The sequence below is a fragment of the Pristis pectinata genome, chromosome 35 (assembly GCF_009764475.1).
Source record: "Pristis pectinata isolate sPriPec2 chromosome 35, sPriPec2.1.pri, whole genome shotgun sequence".
Lineage (NCBI taxonomy): Eukaryota > Metazoa > Chordata > Chondrichthyes > Rhinopristiformes > Pristidae > Pristis > Pristis pectinata.
The window spans coordinates 7,238,257-7,259,891 of NC_067439.1; the positions used below are offsets into that span (position 1 = coordinate 7,238,257).

Genomic DNA, 21,635 nt, shown 5'->3' on the forward strand with positions numbered 1-21,635 from the left:
TGACCGTTGTGAAATGCTCCCCGACCCCCCCACTTGCATCAATGAGTGGTAAAATCTAGGAGGTAGTTAATGGGAAGAATAAAATGGGTTAGGGTAGATTAGTGTGAAAATGGGTGCTTATTGTTCGGCACAGGCTGTTTCTGTGCTGTATCTATCTATGACTCCATAACATTGGTCCAAGCATTTCTAACAACCTGTCAACTCCAATAGACACCCCACTTACTACAAAGCTACTGCAGCTCTGCTCAGATGATATTTCCAGTTTTTTTAAGGCTATGTTACAGTACATTCATTGTAAGCTAATGAATTTCTGAACAATAAAATGCTTAGTTCAATAGCCTTGTTATAAGCATTCTGGAAATAGAGTGCTCTATCATTACAGTTTGTTGATTTACATAATACCTGTCCATCCATAAATATTTCTATGATCTTCCCATAACAGATCCCATTACAGAGGTCTCACAACTCAAGAACGTGGATTTGATTCTGACCCCTGGTGCTGCCTCTTTGGAGTTTGCATGTTCTCCCCATGACCGCATGGCTTTCTCCTGGGTGCGCTGGTTTCCTCCCACATCTCAAAGACATGCTGGTTGACCATTGTAAATTGCTCTTAGCGTAGGTGCCTATTAGAATCAGTGGGATGCCAATAGGAATTTGTGTGAGAATCGATTACAAGGAAATAAATGGGAGAATGGGATTGCTCTGAGAGTCTGCATGGCCTCTGTGGACAAATGTTCTTCTATGAAATATGAAATGAAAACCTCCATGTGGTTCCTCACTTTGACGCCGCACATCCATTCAATGACCTCGATGTTTTTGGCCTGTAACCATACTCACTTCAAATTTAACACCCACATTACTTCTACGGGCAATACTTTAGCCTTCTTGCTTTGTTAATTTCAGATCTTAGCTGACTCTCAAACATTCTGTGGTATAAGTGCGGTATTTCCGACCACAGGAAATGGTTAAGGCTCTTAAAAATGAAACCAGACAAGGATATGAGCAAAAATGGAAAAGATAGATCTGAGATGAAGTAGATGGCAAGGGAAGAAACCTATGCAGAATATGTACCAGAAAAATGGTCTATTCAGTACTGTATATTCAATGCAGCAGTTAGATGTCATTTACAATCTGCCTAGGTATACAATTTTAGGCCATGCTCAATTTTCTATGTATTCACCTCTGCATTTTGAATAACCTTCTTAGTGTTAGAAAGCCAATTACACATTCCTCCCACAGTTTCCAATCTGATTGGAATCCAATCAGTTGATATAGGACCAACTTTGATAACGGTGCGGGAGACATTATAATGGATGATAAAGAGATGGCAGAGGAACTAAATGAGTATTTTGCATCGGTCTTCACTGTGGAGGGCATCAGCAATATACCAGCTAGTCAGGGGTCTCAAGGAATGGAACTGAGTTCAGTTAAGATCACTAGAGAGAAGGTGCTAGGAAAACACCTAAAGACTAAAGACTGATAAGTCTCCTGGACCGGATGAGGCGCATCTGTGGGTCCTGAAGGAGGTGGCTTTAGAGGTAGTGGAGGCATTGGTGATAATTTTCCAGGAATCGATAGACTCTGGCATGGTTCCGGAGGACTGGAGGTTTGCAAATGTAGTTCTGCTGTATAAGAAAGGTGGGAGGCAACATAGAGGAAATTACAGACCTATTAGTCTGACGTCGGTGGTGGGAAAGTTATTAGAATTGATCCTCAAGAATGAGGTTATGGAATACCTAGAGGTGCAAGGCAAGATAGGTCCAAGCCAACATGGTTTCGTGAAGGGAAGATCCTGCCTGACTAACCTATTGGAATTTTTTGAAGAAATCTCAGGTAGGGTGGATAAGGGAGAGGCAGTGGATGTTCTGTATCTAGACTTTCAAAAGGCCTTCGACAAGGTGCTGCACAAGAGACTGATTAATAAGATGAGAGCTCATGGAATTACAGGTAAGAGAATAGAATGGGTGGAGCATTGGCTGGTGGGCAGGAAGCAACGGGTGGGAATAAAAGGATCACGTTCTGGTTGGCTACCGGTTACTAGTGGTGTTCCGCAGGGGTCGGTGTTGGGGGTGCTTCTTTTTACCCTGTACATTAATGATTTGGATGATGGAGTAAATGGTTTTGTGGCTAAGTTTGCGGATGACACCAAGATAGGTGGAGGAGTAGAGAGTATTGAGGAGACAGGAAGGTTGCAGAGAGACCTAGATAGTTTAGGAGAATGGGCAAGGAAATGGCAGATGAGATTCAATGTTGAGAAATGTGCAGTTGTACACTTTGGAAACAGAAATAAATGGGCAGATTATTATCTAGAAGGTGAGAAAATTCAAAGTACATAAGTACAAAGGGACTTGAGGGTACTCGTGCAGGATACCCTAAAGGTTAACAACCAGGTCGGATCGGTGGTAAAGAAAGCGAATGCTATGTTGGCATTCATTTCGAGAGATATAGTGTAAAAAAGTAAGGAAGTGTTGATGAGGCTCTACGGGGCACTAGTGAGGCCTCATTTGGAATACTGTGTACAGTTTTGGGCCCCATGTCTTAGGAAGGACGTGCTGATGTTGCAGAGGGTTCAGATGAGATTTACGAGGATGATTCCCGGAATGAAAGGGCTTATATATGATGAGCGTTTGTCGGCTCTTGGACTGTACTCACTGGAGCAAGAAGAATGAGAGGGGACCTCATAGAAACATTTAAAATGTTGAAAGGACTGGACAGAGTAGATGTGGCCAAGCTGTTTCCCTTGGTGGGTGAGTCCAGGACCAGAGAGGGCACAATCTTAGAATTAGAGGGTACAGGTCTAAAACAGAGAAAAGGAGAAATTTCTTTAGCCAGGGGGTAGTGAATTTATGGAATTCCTTGCCACGTACAGCAGTGGAGGCCAGATCATTGGAGGTGTTTAAGGAGGAGATAGATAGATAGATATCGAATTAGTCAAGGTATATGGGGATAAGGCCGGAAATTGGTGTTAGAATAGTTTTTTTTTCCATTGGCACCCCCCCGCCCAACCACAATTTCTCATTTCTCTTTCTTTTCTTTTCCCTTTTCTTTGGAGCAGACTCGATGGGCCAAATGGCCTACTTCTGCTCCCTTGTCTTGTGATCTTGTGACCAATGATGAAGTCCATTTGTCACTTCTTGTTAAAATAGCGAATAGATCAGAACTTTTAACATTTTACAATTGTAAGTTTTAACATTTTACCCTCTCAGCCCAAAATTCCCTTTCCCTTAGAGACAATTTCTCATTTGTTTCTGACAGGGGCAGCATGGTAGCGTAGCGGTTAGCGCGACGCTGTTACAGCGCCAGCGATCAGGGTTCGATTCCCGTTGCTGTCTGTAAGGAGTTTGTACGTTCTCCCGTGTCTGCGTGGGTTTCCTCCGGGTGCTCCGGTTTCCTCCCATGTTGCAAAAACGTACAGGTAGGTTAATTTGGGGTTTAAAATGGGCGGCGCGGACTCGTTGGGCCAGAAGGGCCTATTACCACGCTGTAAATAAAATTTAAATTTAAAAAATTTAGATCTGATGAAGAACATTTACTCGCAATTCCTTAAGAAGAGACAATTTAGATTCTTGGGCTGAAACCCTTGCCAGTTCTTATACAGAGTATATATCAAAACATTAAATTATCTTTCTATAAAACCTTTATTCAATTAAAGTGACACTGGGTTAACAGCAAAACAAATTTTTAAAGAATGCACATTGAACTGGCAGACAACCTATGAGAATAAATCATAACGTTATTGCGAGTAGTGGACACAGCCCTCTCCACCATTGACAGCATCCACAAGAGGTGCTTCCTCAAGAAGGTGGCATCTATCATCAAGGATCTCCACCATCTGGGCCATGCCCTCTTCTTGCTGCTACTGTTGGGCAGGAAATACAGAAGCCTGAAAACCACCAGGTTCAGGAACAGCTACTTTTCTACAACCATCAGGTTCTTGGACCGATCTGTACAACCCTAATCCTATCGATTGGACAGTCCTTCCCTGAAAGCTGACTGAACTACTGTGTATTTCAGTAGAGCCACAGAGTCATAGAAGAAACAAGCCCTTTAGCCCATTGCAATGCAACACTGTGATGCCCAGTTCCAATATTCTGCATATCAGTACTTAAAATATTTTATGTTAAAGGATCAGGGCACTGACTCTACCTGCTCCACTATGATGTTCATGCACTATCGGATTTTTCTCCCACCTATCTTCATGTAAGATCACATCAATATATCTTTCCATTCTTTCTCCCACATCTAGCTTCCCTTACTGCATCTATGCTTTTCCTTGTAGTAGTCTTGCTGTATGAGAGTAAATATTTATCCTTTAATCAACATACCTTCTCTGTCATTTGATATATCAAGGCTGATTTGATCTTTGAATTCAACAGCTTCCCAGCTGATCTCTATAACTATCGATTCCCTCATCGTCCAAACATCTTTTTATGTTGGTCTTGAAAATATTTCATCAGAATAGTCAAAGAATTTCAAAAAGTCACAAGCCCCTTGATATCAGTTGTAAGTGACCTGCCCCTTACCCTGAGACATGACCTCTCATTACAGACTCCCTCAACTAGAGTAAAAGTCTTTACGGTATCTACTGTGTTAAGCTACCTCAGAATGTTTTATATTTCAACCTCTCATTCTTCCAAGCTCTGTATGCTATGGGCACATTCAGCTCAGCTCTTCCTTGTAGGACAACCCTTTCAGCCCAGGAGCCAATCCACTGAACCTATTTCTAGTGAATAGGAATATCATGTCATTATCACATTGTTCTTCGTGGGGGCTTACTGTGTACACATTGGGGCTTTCTACAATACTGCCATTCATTGGCTGTAAAACATTTTGAGGTGTCCTGATAGGTGGAATAAAACTCCCTCTTTTGTTTTTAGGAAGCATCACACTTAAAATGTTCAAGAATTTTCTCCTGATTTACCCATACACTTTATTGATAACTATCTTTTATTTTTGGTCCCTGGTTCCTGTCTCACCCATATGGAAACGTCATCTCCATGAGACCTCAAAGAAGCATAATCTTTAAAGCGTCTATCAAATCACCCTTCAATCTTCTCATTTCCAAAGAATTGGTATTGGTATTGGTTTATTATTGTCACTTGTACCGAGGTACAGTGAAAAGCTTGTCTTACAAACCGATCGTACAGGTCAATTCATTACACAGTGCAGTTACATTGGGTTAGTACAGAGTGTTTGATATAGTACAGGTAAAAACAATAAGAGTACAGAGTAAAGTGTCACAGCTACAGAGAAAGTGCAGTGCAATAAGGTGCAAGGTCACAACAAGGTAGATCGTGAGGTCAGAGTCCATCTCATTGTATAAGGGAACTATTCAATAGTCTTATCACAGTGGGGTAGAAGCTGTCCAATACACCAGTCTGTTTAATAATTCCCGATAGTTTGAACCTCTGAGTACTGGCATCACTCACAATGCACGGACCGTTACATTCATTACACAAATGTGGTGCATAAAACGTCCACATTCAGAATTGGAAATTCTATTCATAGTGAATTTAACCTGATAAGGTGACAAGGCCTCGCTCTCAACCATATTCATCTGCACGCATGGAAAACACACAGTTATCATTAAAAATGTGTCACTTTAATTGTGAAGGATTGAGTTGTCTCTGCCTGAAGTGCCATTTTATTTAATTATACATAAAAATTCGCACTGCTGAGCTCAGTCCAGGCCTGGCTCTGCATTCACTTTCTGTCAAAATATAAACAATCACTTACCATAGTAACGCTCCTTTACGGCTTGTGCGTGAGTTCCTTCTTTAAAAATTCTACTTTTATGTTTTGATTCCCCGTATTTTTCAAAATATAATGTTTTATTCTGAGGCGAGGCTCTCTTTCCGCCGCTGACTCTGTCAAACCCCCGCAGCTCCTCAGTGCGGCTGCGCAACTCCCGCCGTCCCGCCACCAAGTGACTCTGGGAGCTGTAGTCCTTGCTCTCCTCCCTCCCTCCCTCCCTCCCTCCCTCTCTCCCTCCCTCTCTCCCTCCCTCTGTCTGTTCCCAAGCCAATGCAATGCGCAAAAGCTTTTTGATTTAGTTATGCCATTGAGGCATACCAAAAAGACGAGTCTCCAGAGATTTGTACTGGAAGAGAAAACAACAAAGATGCATTCATGATGATAATTAAATGTTTTCCATTCTTTCACCCTGGAAGCAGTATTCAAACAGAAAGATACAAATCTAAATGTTTGGATTTTACAAATAAAACGATCACATTGTATTTATGTAAATATCTTATCAGATAGCATGAATTCAGTATAGACAGCTTTGCTCCTGTAAAGAAGGAACTACAATTCCCAGCATTCTCTGCTGCCGTATTACCACCACTTCCGGCTCGGTGGCGTTGGAAACCATTTCCTGTCACTCCTCCTCCTTGGAACCCGCAACCTAAAGTGCTTCGCCGACTCTCCGTTGATTGGCACGCCCGCCGTCCAATAAACGTCGCAGCCTGCAAACTATTGCCCAATCAGGGGAAGGGAAGGGGGGCGAACTCATCAAGTTAGGTGGTCGGAGACAGCGAGGCCAAAAAAAAAATCTCCTTATTGTAGTTAAGCGCTAAAAGAAAATGATGCGATAGTGGCTGCTGGTCGACGGTTTTTTTTGAGTGAAAATCGAGCGCGGCTTGGTGAATGGTGCGTGCTGAGGTGGATTTTGTTTTGATGTTTGTGTGGTAATTTAAGAGGGGGGAGTGGGGGGGGGGGTTGTGGAAACACAAACAAAAAATTGTCCCCTCGGAGGAATCACCTGACTGCCGAGCCCCGAGTGCCTCCATGGCGGCGTGAGAAGCATCATGGGCGATGCCTGCTCTTGGGGGGGGAGAAGCAGCAGAGGAAAAAGTTGGTGAAGGGGAAGAGTGCTGCAGGAATATCCGCCATTTCGACACTGTGGTAGCCTTCCAAGATCAGGGGACACGCACGCACACAGTGTGAGTGGGTCTGTGTGAAAGACAGAGGTGGGGTGAGGGAGTGAGAGAGTGTAAAGGAGCAGAGAAAAAGAAAATCCTCTTGCTTTAATCCACACACTCTCCCCATCTGTCCTGTGATTCCAGAAGAAAACAAGATGTCTGCTGACCATTAATTTAAAATTCCCCAGGAAAAAAAATCTACAATTTTAATCTTCTCTCACTCCTTGTGGAAAGAAAAGGTAGGTAGATTTACCCCCCCCCCCATCTCATTTTTGTAAACCTTTATTTGTATTCCAGCCTTGTTTCTTTTTTTTTCCTTTTGCATATTGTTGTTGAGGCTAACATTATTTTGTTGGCAGTTTATTCATTTTCCTTTTTTTTTGTGTCTGAATGCCAAGGACTGAGGATAACATTTTTAAGGAATTCTGTATTTTGTGCGTCAGTGAGCCATGTGTCAAAACACGTTGAAGAAATAATTTTCCTTTTAAACAGTTCAAGGGCATATTTCTCTTGAGGGTGAATTTTAACATGTTGTGCATTTTTATATGGAGAGTTTAGATATGTTTTGGTCATTTGCTTTACTTTTTTTGTAACCTTGGTTTAAACTGTCAATCTTTATGTAAATATTTTATAACCCTTGTTTAACTATTGCAGTTTTCTGACACAGCAGGTAAAAGGTTTAGAAATGCATTTTATGGAATGTGAAGCTTGCTGCTTCAGCTCAAATTAGCATTAAGGACTTTGTAAAATGAACTTTATACAGAATTTGGACAAAATGTAGTTGGTCTTGAATTATCTATCCATTATTATTGGATATGAAGTTTCTAAACCATTTATGGCACATTTTTAAAATATGGAGACGAGCTGGAAAAATTGAAAGTAATCTTTTTCACAACCATCTGTGTCTATTCCAACATTAAACATAGTTCAGTCACAGATGTAGTGACTCTGAATTTAATGAGGACAGTGTACACTGTATTTAAGCAGTAACTTCAAGTCTACAAACTCTGTCTGACCCCTCCTCCGCCCCTTTAACAATATATGGCATATGCCTTGACATGTTTGGTATCCATTGCATTTAGCACATGGCTGCAAGGGCACTTCCAAAAGCTTGATTTTCTGGTTTATAATATCAGTGAAGTCTTGTGGGACAAAAATTGGGGTGAGGAGACCTGTTTTTATCCATGTGATACAGCAAAGTGTTATGGAGGGGGAGGATACTTTGGAATGCATTTATAGATCAAGGGGTCAAGATGATATCATAAATTATGATGTCTCAAATGTGCCTATCTTTCCCAACCCCCTCCAGCATCTGTCATCTTTATCTGATGCTGATTATTGTACTTTCTTACTGACCAGTGGAAATGATTTTTACTTCAGTTTTGGTATCAAAACGCGTCAAAAATATTTTCTCTTGGTACAAGAAAATGGAAAATCTCAACTCTCCTACATGCTGTGTGCCAGCATCAAAACTGCAAACTACAGCAAAATAACCAAGTAGGCCCTGGCTCTGATTAGTGGTGTGTGGTGGATTAGCTATCCTTGGCTGTGACAACGGTTGTCCTTCGTCTCTGCAGAGGCAGAGAGAGATTTGCACAGTGTTTCCAGTTTTTTCCCCTCCTGATTGCTATCCAGTGAAAAGTGTCTCTGTTTGTAGATTTGGTGAAAATAATTCCAAGGTTCAGTCTAGCTAGTGAACTTTAAGAATTAAGCAGGTTGTTAGTGACTGCAACCTGAATGAATTGAAACAATGTAAAGCGGAAAGTTAACTTTTAAAATAGTGTAGGTGATTTTTTTTGCTGTTTATTGCAATTTTTAACATTTAAATTAGTTCCTCATCCCTGTCTTAAATGTTTATGCAGCAAGATTTGTTATGTGCAAAGGTGGTCAATATCCTGTCTTTCAGATGTACAATCTTTTTTTACTTGCAAGAGATCTTGTTCTATTGAGTTTACAGACTATTTGTATAATGCTGATTTTTGAAGATGTGCTGGTTTATTTTCAAATTATCGTAGTCTATAAAATGTTTGTAAACTTTTTTCAAAAGAATAATGTAATGAATTAATGGACTGCTTATGCTAAAAACTTAACATTAAGGAATTTTAATCAGTGGATGAATTTTAAAAAAATAATGTTCTAGACTAGCCCACTGTGTGTTGTAGCACGCATAATTGTCTCAAGTGATTGCTTGATCTTCACCTTGTAATCAGGAGGGATTGCTGGCTGAAAGATAGGATGTTGCCCATGGGTTAGGAAGGGGGTGGGGTGCAAGAATCAGAGGGCCTGTTATACCCGTGATGTTCTTATGCTCTTCCATCTGCTCAGCATGGATCCCTGGGGATAAGTTGCCCGTCTGCATTGAAGGTTGTGACTGACTGTGACTGAACCTTTTGGCATAATATTAACCCTGAGCTGAGATCAGATACAGGAATAAAATCCATTACCAATGCTATTACACCTTCAAAATTGCCTGCATTTTTCTTTCCTTTCACCCCCACCTGCCCTAACCTAAACTACATCTGATGCCCTAGACCCCATCTATGTACTGCTGTATCCAGGATCCTCCAACCTTGTCTTCAATTCTCTCCAAGACTGTTATTGATTCAGAATGCCGCAGTCCAAGTCCCCATTGGTGATTCAGCACGTCTAGCTGTAGAGAGAGTAATCAAGTGCAGTAAGTTTATAAAGATGGATTCCATTGTGAAATTGGAATTTAAAATGGAAAACATTGACATACAAATAAAATTTTATTCATGTTTCAGTATAAATCTGCTTAATCTTAATCAAAATATCTTGCTTAGGCTTTTTATATTATTGAAAATGGTGTCATTATACACGTGTCATTGGATTATGTGTAAATTCTTTGAGCTTTGAAGTTCAAACTGATTGCTGTATACGTAATGGCATGCAAATATACTGAAGGAGATACAACCATTTGTTATTCTGCTGATAATGGAATGTGATTTTATGTTAGTGGCAAAGTTTTAGATTTATGCAGTGTTTCATGGGTATATAATATGTAGAATACACAAGGAAGTTCAGTATTTAAGAAATTTACTCCAACTGAATACTACGTGGCAGTATTCAGTTGGAGTAAATGAATACTCTAACTCTTTGTGTGGCAGTCTGTGTGTTGTTGGATCTGAACTGTGGCAGGTGCTCTGACAATTATATGACTGCTGTTTTTATAATGCAGCTAATGTTCTAAGGTGCTTTGATTTTATTGAAAATAAGACACTGAACCATGTTGGACATATTGGACTAGAGGCCCAAAATGTTAGCCAAAAAGCGGGATTTTAAGGAGCATCAAGTGAGGACAGATAGGTGGAGAGAATTTCAGAACTGATGGCCTTGGCAGCTGAAGACCTGGCTGTGAGTAATGAAGTGATTTAAATCTCAAGAGCTTCAGTTGGAGCAATCTTTAGTTGCAAGACTAGAAGAGATTAATGATGGGATTTGAAAGCTAAAGATGTGAATCTTAAAATCTTGGATTCCAGTATAGGCCAGGAAGCAAGAAGGTGATGGGTGAATGGGACCTGGTGTAAGTTAACTTATGGCCAGCGACATTTTTATCTTAAATTTGCAGAGAGAAGACTGGCCATGACAGCCAGGACATTATTGTGGTTGAAGGTTTTGACGATGGATGTGTTACAGTAGGTGATTAAATGAAGGAGCAAACAGAAGTATTTTGTGACAGAGAATGAAGACAGTGGCTTTGCTTTTAGCAGTATTCAGTTGGAGTAAATTTCTTATCGAAGACTGGATGCCGGACAAGCAGTGTGATAAATTAGAGATTGTGGAAGAATTGAGAGAGATGATGATCCAGTTGTCAGCTTGGGCATAGAAAATGATGGATTGTTTCTAGATTGCTTTGGGGGGGCAACATGTAGACAGAGCTGGGAGGTTGGGGATAGACTGTCAGTGGAGGATGGAGGGGCGCTGGTAACAGTTCAACTAGGAAGGGAAGTAGTTGCAGAAATTTTTCTTGCTGTATTTAAATGTGTAATAATGAAGCCAACTGCATCTATCACTGGCATTGTAGAAGTAGGTATAGGCAACTGTATCAAAGGTAGGATGGCTAGCTTACCTTTGTCAGAATCGTATGGGGAGTCATTTGCATTTTGTTTTGTTGCCGTGGTAGGGATGGATGTCTAATTGGAAATTTCCAATATGAAGTACCTGGAAAGTTGAACATGCTCAACATCTTTGCCAAGGAAAGAGTAGTTGATGAGGGGAATATTTGTTCAAAGCAGTGGTGTCATATTAGTGCCCACTGGCAGAGAACTGTAAATATCATCTAACGTGGAAGAGGTTGTGAAGGGAAGTTGGGTCGTCAGTAATTTAAAATGGATAGGATTATGCGTTCATGTGGATGAAATGCTCTCTGAGTAGACGTGAGAGGAAAATAGGAGAGAGATGCAAATTCAAGATTAGGGCTGGGAGTGCCTTGGAGGAAACTGAACTTTGTGTGTTGGGAGGAAAGCAGCAGAGGAATCTGAGTGAGAGAGTAATTCCTGACCTCCTTGCCATTGTTAAGTAGAAGGGACAAGTGAGGATTTATGGAAGTAGTGAGTACTGTAAAGGAAATAAGAAACTAATGGTTATCTTTACATTTGGGGATGAGTCTGGAGCTGTTTTTGCAGATGAAAGACCTAATACTGTTTTTAATTGGTCTGTCCAGATCTCATAGTGAATGGGTGAACAATGTGTCTGCTGTATCCATCGCTGTGCATTTTTTTTTTGAAGATGAAGATTGGTAATAGGGTGTAGTGCATAGTTTAATGTGTGGTAAGGTTTTAAAGGTAGGGTTGAGGGTGTAGCTGAGCAAATCATCAGCTGAAGGAATGTAATGGATGGAGGGGCCAAAAGCTGATTGGGATTTTGAAAGTGAATTTGTATGTTAATTGGAGATGATATTCTTTCCGGGGTAGATTCAAAAAATAAGTATGGTTGGAAAAATGGGTGGAAAGAAATATCTCAATTATGTAAAGGCATTGATTATAGTTGCAGTGTGGCCATATGAGAGGCCAGATCATGATTTGAGGAAGTTAAGTAAGGATTGACAAACGATCTCTAAGAAGAGAATATGATGAATTGTAATGGAAAGTTAAAGTAGGAAAAGTTATGTACAGAGGCTGAAGGGGGATTGCAATTAAGATATTTTTGGTAAGAAAATACTCTTGGTGATTTTGTTGCATGGATACAATTGGATTCTCACTATATCAATATTTGGAAACATCTGAAATAATTTGAGATGAATACTGAATCATGGTGGTCACTGCATGGAGAGAGGCCATTTGGCCTGTTGTGTCCATATCAGCTCTATGCTAGGGCAATGTACTTTTCCCACCCTCTCTATAGATGCCAAAATGATTTCATTTCAGATACATACAGTACTCCTTTGAATGCTACAGTTGAATTTGCCTTCATTACTACCCCTGGCAGTGTCCTCCGGACCCTAACCACTTTCCTAATGTCACTTTTGGCTCTTGCCAATTGCTATTGCCATTGATTAATGTCCTCTAGTTCACAACCTATCTGCCAGTGGGAACAGTTTCTCTTTGTAAACTGCCTGATTCATTTATGGTTCTAAATACATCAATCAGGTCCTTGCAACCTCCTCCATTCCAAGGGGTGCAACTCCAATTTCTTCAGCATTGGAGTGATTCAGGAAATTTCTATAGTACTCTTTTTTTGTTTCTTAGTGTGGAGCCCGGCACTGAACACCATAATCCACTTGAGGCACAACCGCTATTTTGTAAAGTTTCATTGCTCTTGTACTTTGTGTCTGTTCATGTGGTCCAACATCCTGTTTGCTTTCCTTTTAAACTACTTTCTTAACCTGCTCTGCTACTTCTAAAGCACTGTGGGCATATAGCCCCAGATTGTCTTTGTAACTATTTTAAAACTGTGCCCTGCAGTTTACATTGCCCTTTTATTCTTTCTATCAAAGTGTAATCTCATCTGTCACTACTTTGCCCTTTCTACCAGCCTATCTATATCTTCTTGAGGTCTATTACTAACCTCGCAGTTCACCATACCTCCACGTTTTGTCATCTGTAAATTTGGAACTTGTGCCCTATGGACCAAGCCCCCATCATTAAAATATATAAAGAAAATCAATGGTCCTCGGGCTGATCCTTGGGGAACTCCACTGTACACTTCACTCCTGTCTGAAAAACAACCTTTCACTAATATCCTATTTCCTGTTTCTCGGCTGATCATCTATTCATGCTGCTGCAGCTCCTTTTCATTCCTTGGCTTTCAATCTTGATGTCAAGCTTATTATGTGGTACTTTATCAAATGTTTCTTGGAAGTACACCACATCAACTATACATCCCTCATCAATCCTCTTTGATCAAAAATTTCTCTTGTTAATAATACAATAAACACAGTTACTCTAACAAATCCATATTGGGTCTTACTAATTAATCCACATGTCCAAGAAACCAATAATTCTGTTGATTATTATTTTTTCCACCACTGAGGTTATACTGACTGGTCTGTAATTAGAGTTTATTCCTGCACGTTTGAGTAATACTATAACAGTTATAGTTTTCCCAGTCCTCTGTCCTTACCTACATCTTCTAAATATTTGGAAGATTATGGGCAGGCCTCTATTGTAATTTCTTTCCTTTCTTTCCTTGGTTCTCTCAGCATCCTAAGATACATCCCATCTGGACCAGGTGATTTATTCACTTTCAGTGCACCTAGTCTTTTTGGTACCTCTTGTCAATTTTTAACCCATCCAGATTCTCAGTTACGTCTTCCTTTGATAGTTCAGCATCTTTTTTTTACTGAAAACTGATGTAAGGTACTTACTTAGTATTTCAGCCACGCTCAGAGGGTCTCTGGTCAGTGCAGCTTGCAACGTTTTGCCTTATCACATTTTTTTTGAATCCCTTTAATTCTTTCTGAATCTGGTGTTTGTTTTATGAATGGAGTGCAACACTAGCAATGGACATTTGGGTGTGTTTCTGGAGAATACCTGTAGACTAGAATCTAATATTAGTGTTGCATTTCTTAAATGGAGAAGAATTTTCAACTAGCTGTTATGGAACTTAACCCTGGGGGTGGAGGGGCACAGTGAAGGTATTTTCTTCAAGTTAGTGTCCTGTCTTTTCTGTTCTCTATTTGGAAAGGTGAAGAAGAGGTTGGTTGTTGAGAAGACGTGAGCAAAATCTCAAAATTCTTAAACCAATATTGCTCTCACCTGGAGGCAGTAATGCTACAAGTGTGTCATAGAATGAATGAGTTTGTTTCTGCATATGATTTAATTGATTTTTAAGACCTATATTGGGGAATCACAAGAGAAGAAATACTGTATATTTCACTTGGTAGTCAATGCAAAATGGGGCCCGTCCTTCCTGATGTTGCATGATGTGCATTCATCCTGAGCCATTGACTTAGCACCATGATGGTTTTCAAGACCGATACTTTTGTGCTGTTAGAACACTTTGCCAAACTGAGTCATTGAGTTAATAGAAAACAAAACAGGGAATTGAAAATATCACAGTCAATATAGTTTGACTCGTTGGTTTGAAATAGATCAGAGACTCTAGTCACTTGAAAACTGGTTTTTGGTGCCTTAGTGCCATTAGGTCTTGAGTTACTAGAATTCGTGACTTTTATGCACCCCCTAAATTGTAAAATGACTTGCATTTGGTTTGATCTTTAGTGTTGGAGCTGATTTTTCTCCAGATCTATTTTAAAAAAAAAGAAAATTTCATTGGCCCTCGAGGGTTTTGTTCCAATCCTTCCCTTATAGTGCTACATATCAGTTCAGACATTGCAATCCCAAGGATGGTTACGCACTCATATATTGGTTCAGAACTGTTTAACTCGGTCACTTATTTCATTCCACTGCCTCCCATAACGCATGGCCTTTCTAAACCTAAGCTTGTTGCACCTAGCAAGTCATTCATTCGTTTTGTCTTGGATCCTTTATTCCAGCTGTGGCATTGTTCAAGAGCAGTGGCTTGCATCCTTAAACTTCCTTGCTCTTGATCCTTTCCCAAAGATATGGGTTGCTTTTGAGAATATAGGAGGAATAAGCCAGTTACCCTACAGGGTAGTGGTTTCCATCCTTTTTTTGAATGAAATGCTCACTTGTTTGTACTAGAACCTGCTGCCTTTTTCCATCCTCTCCCTACAAAATAAATGCCAGCTGACTTTGCAGAATACTCCTTTTAAAGAGTTGGGGCTGTTCTGTGGATTGCAAATGGTCATGTGGCCAGAGCAGCTTGTGCATTTGAGTATGTTTTTATGTATTCCTATTTATCAACTTTCTAACTAAATTATCTCAAAGTTCTGAAAGTTTCATGCCACCACTATATTCCTAGTCAACTGAAGGATACACAAACCCCCAAACTGGGAGCTAGTGTTCGAGTTTATTCTGTCATTCAGCTGTAGTAGTTATCTATTGATGACCTAATCTGATCAATGCTTACCAAGTTAAAGTTGTATTGATCAATCCTAAACATTTTAATGGCTTTGGTATCGTCAAAGTTTAAAAGTGGAGGTTAATAACTTTCTACTACCCTTGAAGGGAGTAAGAATTTATGCAATTTGTCATCATGCTATAACCCTGAAGCCCTGGTATCATTCTATTGAATCTACGCTGAACACCTCCAGATCTAGTATATCCTCCTGAAGTGCATTGCACAAAACTGAATGAAGACCTCCAACTGGGGCCTGACCAAGACTACTTGTAAAGCATAACTTCCTCCCTTTCTGTATTCTTGTTCCCTTGAGATGAAGGCCAGCATGCTATTAGCCATTTGATTATTTTTTTCATACCTGCTTTTAAGTGATTAATGCACCTGGGCACCCAAATCACTTTCTTTCTTGTCTCAGCATGGGACGTATTTTGATTTGCTTCTTTTTCTTTTTGGTCCAATGTGGATGACCTCCAGCTTCCCCACGTTGAACTCCCATCTGGCATAATTTTACCTATTTGTTTAATGATGTTCCTTTGCAACTTCCTGTTCCTCAGCTAGTCAGCTGACTGTGCCTCCTAATTTAGTAAAACCTGTAAAGATAGACATGCAACTCCATTGTTTCATTCAAGCTATTGATGCATGTGGTGAATAGTTGAGATACAAATAGATCTTTCCTTGGAATATTCTACCAGTTGGAATAACTTACTTGTTCTCCCATATAGTATGTGGAAGCTTGTACTATTAGATTAGTCCTTTTTCTTACGAATTTATTGCTCTACCTGGCTTTCCCAGTCTATGATCTTTTGTAGAAGCCGTTTTTAGTTTTATCCTTTGCCTCATTTGTTCTGTGGTTGCTCAACTCTTAAAAATGGAGATTTTGTTTTGCATTTTGTGGAATATATTGGTTTGGTATTAGACCAATACTATCAATTTATTCTACTGTTTGCAACTATAACCATGAATGGTGGAGCCTCTAGTCAATTTATCGCTTCTACTTAGGTAAAAACCTTGATTTATGACACCCATTTCTCAAACCCAAATTCCTTAATGAGAAACTTTCATTTAAGCAGTGACGATAAGATGTAATCCATTTGTAGTTGTGATGATTAATAGATTTAATGGTGTGGATGGAAAGAAACTTTTTCCTCTGCTGACAGACTTAAGGTCAGGATGGGGAATGGGTGGAGGCGAGCAAACTCTTCAAATAAGGCCAATCATAGGTGATGTTAGAATACTCCTTATATAAAAAGGAATGGAAATGTGGAACACTCACATCCACTAAGAGTCCACAGAATTTGGTTAGGTGAAATGGAAATGATTTGTTGGAAAAGGTATAGATCATGATATAATTGAAACTTTTTTTAAAAAAAAGTGAGGCTGAATGGCCTAATCTTCCTATCTTTTTATGATCTCAGGACATCACAAAGTGATATACAGCCAGTGATGTAGTTTGAAAATGCTGGTTTATTAGAAAAGTTGCTGCCAATTTTCACTCTGCAAAGTCTCTCAAACATCAGTGGAATAATAGAAGTTATTTCTTTCTCTCAAACTATATCATGTTTAAACTTGGAAGAAATTAGGAGTGGTACTGTTGATCCCTCGCTTAAGTGTGTAGATATTTGGAGTTCATTTATTCAATATTTTCACATGATATAGATCCCCTTTCAATAACTTTTCAATTTAGAGGAATGGAGTTGACAGCATAATATTGCTCTGTTTCTACTGAGAAATTTCAGTCCAGTCTTTTGTGTTTTTAAAAAAAATGTTTGTTTAGTTTGGTTTGAGATATTGTTTATAATTTTTATTGATTTGGGGATTTTCTTTTTTTATATATAATAAATCTTTTTTTCTTTTATTATATTAATTTATTAAGAGATCGTGGGATCTACAGATTTTTAAAATTTTATTGTTCTTTATGATCTATGCTATGATTGTTCTCCTGATCTTTGTATTACATGTACAAACATTGATGTAATATATTAATCTGTATTAATTTGAAAACTAATAAAAAGATTGAAAAAGTTATTTCTTGGTGGCTTGGGATAAGCATCAGTCAGCACATGGGATATTCCATACTCCATAATATTCTGTTATGATAGAAGGTCATCGACTTGAAAGGTTTATTTGTTTTCTGTTTCTCTGTCCACAGCTACTTCCCAAACTGCAGTGTATTTCCAATATTCTATATCTATTACTGGCTACTCCCTGTTATTCTTAGAAGTTGTGCTATAAGCAATTTGTGTTTCTGTGCACTCACCTGAATTAGGATCTTGGTTGCACTAGATTCTGTGTTCAGGACTCCTGGAGCAAAGCTGGAATGCAACATCATCTATTGGAAAAGAGAATGTGTCATGACTGACTGTTCCTGCATGATCACTAGTTACAAAATGTTCCCTTGCTATCAGATTGTTAACTAATGCTAGTTCATTTTGTTGTTACTAAAAGTAGCTGTTTGGTAGTTCTTTCTAAAAAGTTTTCCATCAAGGTATCCCAAATAAACTTTGGAGATGTATGTTTTCTGCCATTTTAAGATGTTCTGACTCTTGAAGTGTTTCTACCAATATTGCATAGTTTCTGCTTTATTTTTCTGATCTCATTATTTCCTCCTCTTGTTCTACCACCCAACTTAGTTGGTGTCAAGCATTGCTCTTCTGAAAAAGGCATGAAGCATTGGGGATAAAAAAAAATCAAAGCTTTTGGGAAAGGAGCATGTGCAAGATTTTTGTCATTTTCCTAGGTCTAATAGCAGATATAAAATTAGAGTGAGTAATGACCATAGATGACAAACTATGAATATTTAGATTTTTTAAAAAAAACCTTAGCTGCTGAGAGTTTTGAAAATATTTTGTAATATGCCAAGCATACTTCAGATAAAGCCTGAATTTGCTTTTGTTTTGTAACTAAGTATTTCTCTAACAAAGACTAGACATCTTTTGTTAGTGTCTGTAGTAAATTAGAAATTTGAGTTTCTGCAACCATTTTCCTGTTTTTAATTAATTTTTGCCCCTTTTCATTTTCTTAAACACTAACATTTGCTGAATATTGTTTCCTACATGATGCTCACTTGGCCACTTCATTTGTTAGGAATTTCAGAGTAAATGTTAACTTGTCTGTTGAGCCATCCAACTTCAGCATTGCAGTTGTTGACTAATATTAACAGCCATTTCGTTCAGCCTTGTATTCGACTTGTACTTTGTCCAACAATTCCAGGCTGTAAAATCTGTAATATGACCTGGAATTCTTTCAAAGAAAGTGTTAATACCTTTGTTATCCAAATGCTGCACTTGAACCATTCTGTCTTTTAGGACAAGGTAAAGGGCTAGTGGTAGTTGACCTCTTTGAAACATGGGAATAGAAGTATGGCAATGAATGTGTGTGTGTGTGTGTGTGTGTGTGTGTATATATATATATATATATATACATATATATATATATATATATATATATATAGCCTGTTTTCCATTAGTAGAGTTGTTTAGCATAGAAACAGGCCCTTCAGCCCACCATGAGCATGCCAACCATCAAGTACATATCTAAACTAATCCCATTTATCAGCACTTCCTCTGTGGCCTTCTATGCCTTGGCAATTCAAGTGCTCAGCTTGATGCCTCGTAAATGTTTTGGGAGTACTTGCCTCCAACAATCCCCTAGGTTTTTCTAAGAGAGAAATTCTTCAGATTGCATCTAAGTTTCTTACTCCTTACCCTAAATTAGCTTCAGTTATTTTTGCTCTAGGGAAATGTTTCTTATTTTCTATCTTATCTATATACCTTATAATTTTGTATACTTCTATCAGGTCTCCATTGGAGCCTTTACTCTGAGGAAAATGAACCCAGCCTATCCAGTCTCCCTTCATAATGAAATGCTCCATTCCAGGCAACATCTTGATATCCTCTATACCCTCTCCAGTGCAATCACATCCCTCATAGTGCAGAATGTAATTGGACAAAAGCTAATCTGTAACCAATTTCCATTTGATCCTTATTTATTCTCCCTTGAACAGGTTTCAAATTTATACTGAGTGAAAATGATTCTTGATTTCTTTCTCAAATACCCTAGTTGTGTCAGGTTAATGTTGTGGCCTCGAGCTGAATTCTCCACCGGGGGAAATAGCTTTCCTTTACTGGCCCTATGGGGCCCCTCTAAAGGTTGTAGTAGTTTTGTACCCACTCTTCTCCCAAACTCAAAACGTGTTTGGTATGTGCCCTATCCAAATCACAGTGCTATTAAGACTTGGTGTCATTTTGATGATTCTGTGCTGTTCAACTTTCAAGGTCAATGTATCCTTCCTGAGGCATGGTGCCAAAACTAAAATATGCAATTGCCGATTAAAATCTCGTCAAAGAATAGTATTCCTTCATCTTTTCCTGTAAGAAACATATTTACATTCGTTTTTCTTGGATCTGAAGTAGATGATCTTGCACTGGTCCACCTGTCAGTTTTGTTCAATTAGTTAATGTTTGCCCCCTTTGTAACTTAATGCTTCCATGTTATTGTGCTGCTTAACTTGGGTTCATCTGCAAAGTTGAATATGTATCTTTGTTCCTTCATCTCAGTGAAAAGTTGAGATGATAGTGTGATTCCTGAGGAGTGCACTTAGAGCATCACATTCTATCCACGTTCCCCTCATCTCCCCCCACCACCACTGCCAGATTCTACCACTCATACTGCCAATCAGAGTCCATTCTTTATCCTTCCTTTCTCCTGCCTTCCAAGAAGAATATGGCTATTTAGTGCATTTTTATTTTTCCAAAATCATGTAGTATTTTATTAGATACCTTTTGGAAATCTAAGTGAATGGTATCCAAAGATGCACTGTTCAACATTTCCATGATCTCAAAAGATTTAATTAATTTATATATATATATATATATATATATATAAAAAAAGTAATCTGTATTTCGTATTCTATCTTCTACATTTGAATGAAATTACTCTTGTCTATGCTGGAGTTTAAAGATTACTTGAGGATTTGGTGCGGATGGAAACGACACCATGAGAGAGAAATGGGCTTAAAGTTGGCAATCATGCTACTATTTAATATTTTCATCTCTGACCTTGTCTCTCTCAGTTCTCCTAGGAGGTCATCTCTGTTTCTAAATACAGGGATATATTGGCCTTGGAGGGATTTCGTCATAGATTAACAGAATAATGCCTGCATTCCAAGGTTAAATTATAAGGAAAGGTTGTATTTTCTGGAATTTATAATGAAAAGGGGTGATTTAATGAGGAAAAAGACAGTGGAGTTAGGCCACAAATTAACCATTATTGAATACAAGCCCAGGCTTATGAACCTAAATAGTCTACTCCTAGTCCAATGTTCTTAGGCAATTCATTCCTAAGTTCTAAAGTTAACATCTGTGTTCTAGTGCTGATCATGATGGAACTACTGATGTTAAAACCTTTCAGAAGGGCACTATTGTAGCCATTCCGCGTTTTCCTGTTTCTTGTGTTCATTCCATTCTGCAAAATTTTTTCCTGTTAAGAGAGGTGGAGGGAATATGATGTTAAAAATTGAACCTTTATGTGGAGAACTAGATAATTAACTGGCAGCAGAATTAATCTTAAAATGTTATGCTCTCTCCTCTTTTTGATCCATCCCCTAATCATAGTATGGGAAAACGTATATAAAATCTAGGATGTGAAATCTGCTCCTGCCTGCAAATGTACACTATGGCTTTCTTTTTTAATACCTGAATTATTTGTACTTGTTCTTCATCCTTGCTGTGTTACAAGCAGTTACTTAATACAGAGGTGAAAAGGTACAGAATGTAACAATGCTGCGCTCGTGAAAAGGATGGCTGAAACTTCTAAATGATGTCTTTTTGCATCTCTATTTACCTTGAAGATTTTCTCATTTAGCACCTATTCCCATGTGCATGTTGTCAGGCAGTAGCTCTAAAATCTGCTTCCATCAAACCATATGGGCTTCCCAAGATAACAGCCGTGATAATACTTCCAAGCCACTCATTTTCTGTAAAGCGTTTTGGTGCATTGAGTTTGTGAATGGGTGCACAGAATTGCAGATTTCTGTTTGCAATTGAATAACGTGTGCCTAAAAGGTCAACAGAATTTCCAGCCATGTATTAGTTATATCATGGAAAGAAATGTATAATAGCACAGCATAAATGGATAAATCAATTTATTTCCATTCCCATAATATTTGGTTGGATGGAGGCCTTGCTCTTTAATCTGATTTTTAGGAGTAAAGTGTGGGGAAGGGAATATGACGGGAAGGAATGTTAAATGAGAAATGGACAAGAGCTAGTGTAT

General features: G+C 38.9%; 2 protein-coding genes across 4 annotated transcripts in view; one reads left to right on the top strand and one right to left on the bottom strand.

Annotated features, from left to right (window-relative positions):
• Positions 1–5,899, bottom strand: part of ap2s1 (adaptor related protein complex 2 subunit sigma 1) — a 38,544-nt gene extending 32,645 nt beyond the window's left edge. Inside the window, exon 1 of the mRNA XM_052044395.1 lies at positions 5,737–5,899. Within this exon, the coding sequence (XP_051900355.1) occupies positions 5,737–5,739 (3 nt within the window). The 5' untranslated portion in view covers positions 5,740–5,899. The remainder of the gene's footprint in view (positions 1–5,736) is intronic.
• A 607-nt stretch (positions 5,900–6,506) lies between these two features.
• arhgap35a (Rho GTPase activating protein 35a) overlaps positions 6,507–21,635 on the top strand; it is a 121,200-nt gene continuing 106,071 nt past the window's right edge. The window contains exons 1-2 of one of the 3 annotated variants that reach the window (XM_052044075.1): positions 6,507–6,648; positions 7,065–7,159. The gene's annotated coding sequence lies outside the window, so the exon portion shown is untranslated. Of the gene's footprint in view, positions 6,661–7,064; positions 7,160–21,635 lie in introns of all 3 variants that reach the window. The other 2 variants (XM_052044076.1, XM_052044074.1) reach the window with 2 other exon arrangements.